The following is a 12,353-nucleotide window of genomic DNA, read 5'->3' as shown; positions in this document are numbered from 1 at the left end:
GTTACCTCACTGGGGTAAGGCAACAGAATTTGGGATCAAGTTGCTCTGAGTAACTTAATAAAGACTTCAAAATTATCTATATTTAAATGCAGTGGGAAGTAAGCTTGGAAGTCATTGTTTTGAGTATTATCTGCAACCTTGCATTAGCACTTCAGATTTTAAATTAATGCATATGTTGAATGCTCTTAGATACCATTTACATCTTAGGAGAGCAGAGCAATTTAATGGTAGTGTGTTATACAGTTAACGGAATTTTACATTGGAACAACTTAATACTGGGCTCTGAAAAACTGCATTTAATAACTACTGAATCGGTATAAGAATGAGTCATGTTGCTGTCATTTTAATGCCTTTATGCTGCGCAGCCCCTCTTAGAATAAATTTGCTTTAATGCAGATTAATTTACTGAAGTTCATTTGCGTTGTTAGGGTTATACAAAATTTGGATTACATTCTGGCCAAGTCTGCAAATGCAATAGTTTGTGTGAATCTAAAACCTTTAGCACAGTAATACATATGATGTGCCCATCTCTTTGCCTATCAGCAAATAAAGCTTCAGTTTGATTTGCCACATTATTGCCAGCATCACCATTTTAGATCATGAACATTCAGCAGAGACTGAAAAGGCAGTCCAGATGGCAAGAAAGATGTAGGAAAGTGAGAGCAGTACACTGGTTTGGCTGTGTGGTGGAGAGTTGTATGTTATTAAGAGGAATGCTAATACAAAGAACAAACAATACTTGCCTTTATGATCTTATTATGTATAAAACCAGAAGATTTTTATAGAATAAGCATTGCTTACAACAGTAACTTTAAAAAAAATAGAATTCTGGTCACTACCAAAGTTCAGAGTGCTTATTCATCATTCTGTGCAATATTTTCCTCTCACACTTCTTCCTGAAGCTTATATTCTCCTGGCATTGTGACATTGCCTCATCTAACATAAGGAGTTTCTACTTGGGTGCGTATTTTGGGTGTGATTAAACAAAACTGAACAGTTTCTTAGAAATCGTTTGGCATTCTCTGGATATTTGCTTCTCTGCTCTCTAAATAGCCCTTGTTGGGTCTGGAATTTATCCAGAGCTGCTGTCTCAGGGCCCCATAGAAAAGCCTGTAGTTCTGTTTCTTTCTGCACGGTGTCAGCTCAGCCATTATGTCATGCCATTTTGTTCTTCCTTAAAATTCTCATGATGCCTGCTCCTGAAATAAACCTCTGGTAGAAGCATAGCCAGAAATCATGGGTGAACCTGACCACAGGCTAGGGGGAAAGGCAAGCTTGGTGTGTGTCTCTCCCAGCCTCTTTTTTTATACTAAAGAATTAAGTAGGTGCAGTTTAGCCTTTCCAGTCTCTCTATTGCTGGCATTTACAACTTGCCTATAGTGATGTAATCATCCTCTTCGGACAACTGCAAGTTGTTTATTATTAGAAAGGGTAATTGCTGTGTTGTCTATCTGTCTGCCTGATTGGTAATCATAACCATGGTACCTGAGGGCTAAATCACAAGGCTAGGGTCATTTCTGAAACAGCTGATTGAAAAGTTTCCTCCTTAAATTACTTGGAATAAGCACAGCATTTTCTGTGGAGAGATCTTCAGCTTACACTGGCAGATGATTGCAGTTTTGCAGGTAAAGCACATGATTGGGAAGAATGAAATAAACTGATACTGCCTGTGCAACTCTTTGCAAATCCTTTGGGCTTTAATTTCTCCATCCTTAAAAGCATAATAAAAAATTGTAGATATTGCTGGGAAATACTTTCAGTTCCACTTCACTTAAAAAGCTCACAAAGATATTGAGTAGTCTCACCCATGCATTTAATTGCTGGCCTTTTCTATCTGTGCATTTGTTTTGCCTGTAGATAATGATGTCAGGTAACAAAGGCAATGGAAAGTACATCAGTGCCATGAGTTTTTCAAAGCGTAGCTCTCTATATAGTCCAGCAAAACCAGATGGGATGCCCCCATTGCCATTACAGATTTTTCCCATTAATTCTTGAATTAATTTTGAAACTTCTATTGGAGGCAGAACATTTTTAGCAAGATAAATATTTAAGCAGATGTCCTGTAAGCTGGTAGACTATCTCACCCACACAGGAAGGAGACATCCAGTCTTTTTCCAGATTCTTCTTAAGCAAATACTGAAATCCCTGAGAAGTTTCAGCTGTAATGAAAACCATGCAGCTCCTGTTCCCCCTTCTGCCTAGTTTTCTGCTCAGCCATAGGACAGCCAGACTATATGTTTTTTGTTTCATCTGTAGCATTTCCTGAATTCCTGTGAATTCTTGCCTGAATTTCTGATTAAGGCTGAGTCCTCTACCTCCAAACATTTAAGCTACATCTCCAATTATATCATTTTACAAAAGTACATCCGGGCAGTCTCAGTAGACCAAAGCAAAGGCTTATTTTGCCCAGTGTGTTTTCTCCAGCAGTGACCAAACATAGATGTGTAGGAAGAGCACAAAGAAGAGACAAGCTTAATTGCTGCTTTCTCCAACAACCTTTTCAGATTCCAAACATTTCAGCTCAAAGAGTTCCTGCAGTTCCTGGACATTTAATAACCTGTGAAGTATGTATCTTCCCTAAACTTTGGCCATACCCTGTGCCAAAGAGCCTCACCTTTTAACTTTTAACTGCTACAAAGCTCAAGTTTATAAGATGTCAAACAGAACTTTTCCATTTCTAGCAACTGCTTTTCCCCCTTCATAGGGCCTGTGGTGTTTATTATTTCTTTAGCCTTTCCTGTACTTGTTTTTGATTTTTCTTTCTTTCTGGTCCATTGTCCAAGTCTTGTCTTATACTGGACAGGTCTGAAAAGCTTGGGTGGTCCCAGCTAATTGGAATCTGTCCATGGCTTCTGTGTAGGCACTAATAGAAAATAAACAATATTTTAAAAATAACTGCAGCTGATTTATAGTGGAGATGAATGCAGTGTTTTCATTGCAAGACTATATAACTTTGAATATTTTACATTCCATATTGTGGATATTATTGCTTTTCTTTTAGGTTCCTCCAAGCACCTACAAGCCTCCAAGGGAAAAAAAGCAATTAGAGAAAATCAAAACAAAAAATCGCCAAAAAGCAGAAGTAAGTATATTATGTACCTGTTATGTTCTTTTCTTTCTTCTAATCATTTGTTCTGCAATTTGTACCAGTTTTCACAAGTCATCAAACTCTATCTGAAACATTTTTGCTTTTGCAGCTAATAACTTCTGGCTCTTTCCCCAGAGTCATGAAGTTTGTATTCTCTAATCTGTTCTATCACCCTTTGTTCATTTTCATTTTAATATTAATTGTCTGAATGTAGGTCCACCTTTTACTCACAGAATAGGAATTACACGATAGATTATGCAAATAACTATGAAAGACAGTAGAAACTCAATTACTTCCTTCTCTTCACAAGCTAAATTGTCTCTTTTACTTCTACAGTACATGTGGGTATTCAACACATTCACTTAATAATCAAGACTTGAAATATGAAATATGTTCAGACTTGAAATATGGAATATATTCAGTACTTTTATTTGCCTTCTGTAGTAACTGATAAATAACCATGTAATTACTCAGAATTTTAAAATATCTGTAGATTTTAACTTCTTTTTCACACAGACTTCATGCTCTTTCTTTCAGTGGACTAAGAGAGTGGGAAGTCATCATGATTTGTAAAGAAGCAGAGTACATGTTCTGTGTGTTAAAAGAGCAGGAGAAGGGAGTGTCTGATAAGGGCCCTCATAGAAAAAGACATCTAGATATTTGAATTGCTACATGAGCTGTGTCTTAAGAGAGCAAGAGAAAGGAGGGTCTGTTTATGTGCCTTCACAGAAAGAAACAGTTCTAGCTATTTGAATTGATCCAATCTTTGTTATGAAACCTGTTCATTAGGTTAGCTCCTATTAGGGTTAAAGCAGATTACTGTCTGTCTTCTTCTCTTTGGAAGGGAATTAATTAAATGTCAGTTCCTTCTTCTTTCTTTCTGCCCACACTGCAATCCCATATCCGATCCAATCACAGGATAAGTTTGATAAAACGTGTGCTATTTGACTTGTTTTTATCTGAACTCTCCCACCTCCATTCTGAAAATGCCTTATTCTAACTTTTAGTAGCTAGTACTCATACAAAACCATTTATCACTGTTCTGGGCTCTCCTGATGCCCTTGTGAAAGGGGCATTGGATTTTGTTCCTAAACCATAGTAAAAGCTACAACTTGTGATAAATTCTAGGGGGATAAATCTTGCGTTCCTTTTGCTGACCCATCACATTGCCAATGGTTGGTATTTTATTGTCAAACAGTACTGCATTATTTTTTATCCTCTTATTTCCCCACTGTGGAGAAAGCACACATCTATTTGTCTGTGTGCTTATTTGTACGTATGAACTTCCTGGAAAATTTGTGGAGGAAAATCAAGATATCACAGTGCCTATATTGTTCAAAACTCTATGACAACTATAAAATCACTTAAATATCAGCCACATTCTTCGGTGAAGAAAACGCATGAATACAAGGAACAAAAGAAAACTATCACAGAAATTATAGCTGCAATAACAGCAGTTTTTGTTGCCTCTGGAACATTATAAAAGGAATCCAAAGCATTCACAAAGGTCACTTCCCTAGACTCTTTGCTAAACAAGCTGAAATGTTGGGTCCTAAAAGAAAATGCCATTTGTTTTGTAGCATTTTTGTAATAGCTACAGCTTTAAGTACAAAGTCTGACCAGCTGTGAAAAATGGGGTGGGAGCAGTGGTAACCATATGCTAGATGGTTATAAAAGTGCTGATACTATGGACAGCTGACCACAAGAAAGACATTGGAAAATCTAGTCTGTTTCACAGATTTTATTAGAAATTACAATGAAAAGAAATATCTAAAAGCAGGAAATGTGAATGCTTGTTCTTCCCCTCTCCCCTCCCCATTTGAAATGACAGCTGGAATTACTGTTATGGAATTGGACAATCATTGGTGCTCAGATCTTCTGATCACAGCCTTCTTATTTAACAGAAAAACAAAGCCATTTTTCATTGGCTACGTGGAAACAGTTACTATCTGTGAAACTGATATGCTGTAGATGACTATGAGGATTTTAAGTAAAGGTTTAAATAAGCAACATCTTTCACATGGGAAGACCTAACATGAGGTCTGATGCCCTGTGCAAAAGTTTGAACCAGTTAAACCTATGTAGACAACCTATGTAGAAACTAGAAATGTTTCATGAGGAATGACAATTCAGATAAATAGTAAGTCCAGGTTTAGAATCACCGAGATTGCAACAGACCTCCAAGGCCATCTCATCCAGTAGTCCACCTACCACCAATATTTCCCCACTAAATCATGTCCCTTAGTACCACACCTAAACATTTCTTGAACACCTTCAGGGACAGTGACCCAAGCACTTCCCTGAGCAGCGTGTTCCAGTGCCTGACCAGTCTCTCAGAGAAGAAATTTTTCCTAATATTCAACCTAAACCTCCCCTGGTGCAACTAGAAGGCATTCCTCTGGTCCTATCACTAGTTGCATGGGAGAAGGGGCCAACCCCTTCCTCACCATAACCCCCATTCATTGGAATGAAATTAGTATATTGTCTGTGCTGCAGGGTTTTTTTCAAACAGAAAATTAATAGATACTATGAATGTACCATACTCCTTAAGCTAATTGCTTTTATTCTAGGATCTGCTTCTGAAAGCAAACACTAACCAGTTCAGGTGTGCGGCCATGAAACCTGAAAAAGCAGAGGTATGCTACAAAATACTTCATTGCTTAAATATCTCCAAGTATGAAGATGAAAATAACAGTTGTGTAAAGATATCTCAAAATATTTGAAAATTTTTGTTTATATGGGGCTAGGAACTATGTGTTGTCACTTAAAACTGTGTTGTCAGTTCACATCCTTATTATTGTTTTCAGATTGTACAACCATACTGACATTTGCCTTTTTGCATTTATAATGTACAACACCCTTTTGTTCTGGTCCTGCTATTTTATTCTCCTGACTGTGAGACAATGAGACCTCCCATGGTACTACTCCAACAAGTCTCCAAACCAGCAATATTCTTCTAAACCTGTTATTTTTGCATTAACTTTTAAGGCCACAGATCAGTCAAGCTGAGGCAGTAATACCTGTTTTCATATGAAATTCTTGCTTTGGTTGATTCCTAATTTACACCTCTGTCACAAACTATTTATATAATATATTCATCACATCTGCATATTCTATTCACTATGTTCATCCTTATGATGTGTAGACACTTTTATGTCAATATCACCCTAAAATGAAATTAATGACCTTCATTAGAATTTGAATACTTTCATGATTCCATGAAATATCCTCTGACACCACATTTTGTCTTACCAATATCTATTTCAGTTAAGAGCTGAATACCGTCATGGTTGACAGGTAGAATTCAATAGGCAAATGAAATGTCACCGTTACTTCTTTGGCATTATTTTAGTCAATGAAGATTATAGAAATAAAATAATAATCTTTGTCATAAGTTTTTATTTGGACCTACATTTGTATTGTCATTTGATATGAAATATTACCATATTACCATGAAATATTACTGTACTGGGTGTATATAACAAGTTTTGAATGTATAACAAGAAAATATGTAACAAGAAAAAATATATCCTGTGATCATATTTGTTGCTCTAGCTGAATACTCAGGAATGATTTTCAGTACGGAGCTAACATTGTTTGCTGAGTATTTGAAAATATCTCTCTGAAAAGGAAAAATGTGATTTTAGTTTGAACAGCAGGACAATATGAAGAGCAGGCCAGCATTCCAGGCTCAGAAGATCCAAAGCAGGGTGAGTAATGTTTTAGATCCCATTGCTAGATATGCTTGGAATTTTTTTGAGTGAAAAACACAGATTTTTTGATGGTGTGAAGTCTAATGGAATCTTTGGTTTTATGTCATATTCTTTGGCCAGAATGGAATGGATTAGATTTATGGTTTATAAGTTTAGGCCTGCAGACCTTTAACAATTCACAAGGAAATGGTCAGGGAGCAACCCAGAGTTGCTACTCCAGGAAGGAAGCCAAACTAGAAGCCAACGGTAACAAAAGCACAGGCAGTGCCCATACCATCCAGGAAGAAGGTTACAGTGTCTGCCCAGGGCAAGGCAAGGCTGGTGGTTGTAGTGACAGACTTCGCTGACTGCCAATCATTTTTACACCAACAATGAAATGTGAGGTTTGGAGTGCCTCCAAGGAGACCAGTTAAGAAACAATGCTACATCAATGCAGGTACATACTGGAAGTCCAGTAAGGACAGCCACATACCAAGCTGGAGAGACAAGGAGCTGAATTACCTCCATTGTAACAGGAAAGCACTGACAACCCCCCACTGAGCTTAAATGGGGATCCTGGACTAATGGGCAAAAGGTCTGAGAGGAGGTGCTAGGTGAGGCTGGTCACATCAGTTATAGCCTGTTAGTTCCCTCAGAACACTAACAAGTAAGCTGTCTGCAGTTGCAGCACGAAACTATATTGTTTTAACCATGTTTTCAATTCCAAGTGGAGAAATTTATATGTAAAATGATGAGTATTAAGAATAGCCCACAGGGAGAAAATAATTGTGAACTAATGGCTTAAGCACAATGAACTCAGCACACAGAAACAGAAGAATCTTATATCTATGAATGACTGTTTCAAAATGAGACCCTAAAGAATGATGAGCACTGACTCTGGATAATGACTGCCTGATATGCAATATACAGTCCATCTGGTTATTTATCTTCTGCCCTTTATACACATACTCAGGTCATAAAATCCACTAAACTGCATGTTTCTCTGCTAGGATTTGCAAGGCTCAGAGAACTGTAAATACAGAAAATTTGTTCCACTCTTGGTTGTATAATACATGAAAACTCACATTGCTATCTCTCTTCGGTAGTTATGCTACAGATAATCTTCAGTCTGACATCATTCAATCAGTCACCTCTCATTTAAATTCATATCCAGAATAGTTAAATGTAGAAGTTGTACTATCACCTAAAAAACCTTGTGAGCAGATCTGCCTACTTTTTAAAACTGAATTTAGATACAGTTCTTACAGACTTTGGGAAGTCTGGTTCCCTTCTTGAAGAACTGGGCTTCTAGTAAAAAATTCTAAGGAATATCAGGCACAATCACATACTGAAGTTGTCGTTAATAACAGTATCATCTACTCAATCTGCTTACTAATGATCTAAGGCCATATAAATTATGGGAAAACAGTCACATCCCAATTCCTTTTGCCCTCAAAAGAAAAAAAACTCAGGATACACCTCCACAGATACAAACATATGACCTGTAACTACGTGAACTTGGTTCAGGACTATGTATATTCCACTTTTGTCTCTCGTAATTTAAAAAATTGAAACCTAAGTGCCAGTTCAGAAGAGTCAAGCCATCTGCCTAAATCACATAAAGAAAAATGTGGATCTAGCATCTTACTCTATTGGTCAGAGATATTTCTAACACCTTCTAGTGTCTTCTTTGGAATCAAAACCAGTTTTATCTCATCTAAACACATTTGCCATAAATGTGTTTAGATGAGATAAGTTAGTTAGATGATATTCAAGGAGCCACTATAACTTTTGAGACAGGCATATTGTTACTGGCTTTCAAAATACTTTCTATTCCTTTTGCCTTCCTATCTGTGCATCATAGAGAAAGGTTTATCCATTATGTGTTACAAAGAGTATAATCTATCCTCAAAGGAATGACATCAGATAATGTTTTAACCAACTATTATGTTCTTTTTCTCTTTTTAGAACACCCACTGTATGTTCAATACATTTTTCAGTTCTATCAAGCACACTGATTGTGTGCACCAACAATTATTTCTGATTGCCGTTACAAGGTCTCTATTCATCTTTTTCACTGTAAGAGTGAGACAGTACAAATGCATCATCACTCTGTCTCAATCTGCTTTTTGCTCATATCTGGTCCTCTTCTCTCTCCATGTATTGGTTTTGGTGAGCTACTGTGTGTTTATTAGTTGGTCATAGTGAATGCAATCTTTTTCCACAAGACTTACAGTGGTCTACATTTTGCCAGATTTCGTCTGTTTTCTCATCTTGAAAAAGGGAAAGTATCTCGCAACAGAAAGGGAATGAGAAAAATTTAGAAATTCCTTGATACCACATGAAACACAAGAATCATTCCAGTTATTTTACTTATGCCTGTGTTTACAGATCTTGGAAGTTCCAATAATTTTGACTATATGAGCTTCATTCATACTTCTGTTTAACAACGTGAGAATCTGAAGCTAAACTTGTTTTCGTAATCAGACTTAACTCAGTTCTCCAGCCACATTTTCTTAGTAAATACAGAACTTGAAATCTGTTTATGAAGGTAATTGCCAAATATATGGAAATTTCTGCATGTGTTAGAGAAAATGTCTACACCAGTATAGGGTATAATACAGGCTGGAGAAGGAATGACAAGAGGAAATGTCAGTGTAATGCAGAAGACATTGATAAGGGCTGATAAGTGGACCAAAAGGAAGGATTTAGTTAGGCATTGAAAAAAATAAGTATAGTGAGTCAAACAAAATTGCATTCTTTTCCTAAATACTTTTAGCTGTCATCATTTTGCCCATAAGTAAGCAAGCAGTTAATTTTTTGCCATTAAAATTTTTTTGCCATCTGTGAGGAAAACTCAGTAAATCTACTTAGTGAATTTCCAGGTAATAGCATACATTCATTATCTTCAACCTGCCTAATTAATATCAATTACAAAATATCCATTTTCCAGTTAACTTACGCATTTCAGGAGACTGCAGTACGTACAATATTTGCAATATATAGCTTGAGTGATTCTGTGCATCTGTTTGTCAGCTTCTCATTAAGCTGTTAATTTGGAGTTTAAATACGTTTGGATATTTACCAAAGATTTTTTTCTGGAGTTAGGTCAAATGTGTCACGACTAAGCTTTGTTTTCTGCAGGAATGATCCCTGTTCTTATCCTGTCTGCTCTGCTTTCCCTTCGTTCTGATCACATCTAATTATATGCATTTGCAAAGGTGCTATATTTTGTCATCTGAGCAGTCTACATATGCAAGGAGTATTTTTAACTGGCAAAGAGATTGTTTCCTTCTTCATGCAGTATTTAGAGATTGTCTGGGAGTTTAATCCTAAGGCAGTACTCTGAAGAACTACAAAGCAGCCACAGGATCTGGTCCAAGTTGTAATGTGAAGACTGAGTCACTGAGAACTTTGCTTCCAGGATCTAGAAAATGGATATGGCAATTGGTAACGCCAGTTGTTTTAGAAACATTTTGAAGTTAAAATAGTGATCATTTAGGAAAAAAAAAAAAAAACTTTTGAGACCTTCATGTAAGAGGTACTGCTTGTGTTTTATTTTAATGTTTTTGGCTAATTTACCTTCCCTCAGAGACAGGCACTCAAAATATTTTATTCTGGAAACAGTTTACTTCCTTTGTCCAAACCAGATGGAATCCATGCACACTATGAACTTGAGCACTGAATAAATGAAAGGAAGTGAACATTCTAAGGGATTTGACATGGTCCAAGAGTGATTACAAATTTATAATCCACTTGGGGGACTTTGCTGATTTCTTAAGCAGCTTGAGTGGTTTATAAACAGCATGCAATTTCATTGTGAATGTCAGATTAATGCTAGATGAATGCTTTAAACAAAATTTATGCTGTCTTTGGTCGATTTATTTAACCCATTGAAATGTTTTTATACTCTGTTTTATGGTTTACATTACTAACGATAGTATATACATTCCCTCTCCTGACAGATCGACAATTTACCTATTAAATTAAATGCAGCAGCTATTTTAAGAGAGGGTGCCCTCTATCAGCGAAAAATGGAACAGGAGCTCCAGAGGTATGGTCGCACATCTTCCTCAGACTATTTTTCACACCTCTTGATAAAGAATAATTGACAACATTACAATAATTACACAAACTCCAGGTAAACTAATATAAAGGACCTTTTATAAGGCATTAAGAAGCTATTCTGTAAGCATTGGTGACAAACAAAAAAGTGGACTAAAATGAAAATTTACACTGAATTCATTATTTTACTGTAGATAATGTGCTGTGTGGCTCTGATTTTGCACTCTGGGTAGTGTCCATTTGTAAAGTCCAATAAAGATTGATTGTTACATTTGTTCCAGTTCTTCAGAATAAATAATGAGCCAAATACACATCTACCTTTGTGTCCATTATAATAGGAGCATATATATTAAGCATATATGTTAAACATTTCATATACTTTTTTTTTTTCTTTTGAGACAGGGGGAAGTGGGGGGAATGCATGCAGAGTTGATAGTTGAATTTGTTTATCTGTGTATAGGAATAGAAATACCTGCCCCTTTCTATCACATTAAGGTGTATGGGAGGACTAAGACCATGCTGGTCCACAAGCTGGATGAGCAGGAGTGTGGGTGACAGCAAGGCATGCAAGGGCAGTGTCCTCACTGAGAAGCCACTCAGTCCCATAGTACATTGGCAAGGCAGCAGAGTGGGTCCAACAAGGGGAAGCAGGGTCAGCCAGCAATCCAACAATTGCTAGGCAAGACTATAGGGACGAGTAAGGCCAAGGCCAAGCCCAGAGACAAGTCAACAAGATGGGGTTAGCAGGTGCAAGGCTGGGCACAGGCATACCTGCAACATAGCCAAGGACAAAGGCTTCTATGTTTAAATGCAGCTTCCAGGAAGAAGCTCCACAGATACAATTTTCTCAGCAGTTTTCCACACATCTCTTCTCTCTGCAGCCAGATCCAGTGGTGCACAGCTGCACCATAACACAGCTGTGTTTGAATACAGGCAACTAAATCCTAGGGTTGGGTAATAAGATCTTGTAGGTCCATTTCATGCACATGGAACTCTTACGTAAGGAAGCCTGACTATGCAGCACAGATTTTCAGCTGATATTAATTGGGCTTCTGAATGTCTGCTGCAGACTGTATTCTATAACTAGAAATACAGAACATTTTAGTAAGAATTTTAATTAAGATAAAACCTGTATCATTGTCATTTTGATTTAGTATTTTTACTAATCCACCTGACTTAGCAAGATAAGGACTAAATACTGATTCTAAGTCCTGGAATGACTGTCTAAAGTTGAATTTGGTTTTTGTGTAAAATTTTGATAAATGGATCAGAATTTCAGCAGTAAGATTTTACACATCTCTCAGGTTGTGCTATCACCTATTGTTAACAGCTGTGTATGTATATTGAAGTTTTTCATACAATTATACGTGCTTTATCTGGCAGAATTTTATTGCACTCAGCAAAGAAATAATGTTCCCCTTAACTATTTTTTTTTATTCATGATATGTAATGTCCGGCTGCATTTAACAATCAGCCAATACATATATACACATTGGAGAGCAACAGTA

General features: G+C 36.8%; 1 protein-coding gene across 2 annotated transcripts in view; it reads left to right on the top strand.

The window, feature by feature from the left end:
* The window catches only part of CFAP99 (cilia and flagella associated protein 99), a 47,477-nt gene that overhangs the window by 20,781 nt on the left and 14,343 nt on the right, over window positions 1-12,353 (top strand). For both annotated transcript variants that reach the window (XM_010710458.3, XM_031553201.1), the window contains 4 exons: window positions 3,002-3,082; window positions 5,659-5,724; window positions 6,736-6,798; window positions 10,746-10,834. In XM_010710458.3, coding sequence (XP_010708760.1) covers window positions 3,002-3,082; window positions 5,659-5,724; window positions 6,736-6,798; window positions 10,746-10,834 — 299 coding nt within the window. The remainder of the gene's footprint in view (window positions 1-3,001; window positions 3,083-5,658; window positions 5,725-6,735; window positions 6,799-10,745; window positions 10,835-12,353) is intronic.

The sequence above is a fragment of the Meleagris gallopavo genome, chromosome 4, assembly GCF_000146605.3.
Source record: "Meleagris gallopavo isolate NT-WF06-2002-E0010 breed Aviagen turkey brand Nicholas breeding stock chromosome 4, Turkey_5.1, whole genome shotgun sequence".
In the NCBI taxonomy this organism is placed as follows: Eukaryota; Metazoa; Chordata; class Aves; order Galliformes; family Phasianidae; genus Meleagris; species Meleagris gallopavo.
This window is presented reverse-complemented; position numbering and strand designations above follow the sequence as displayed.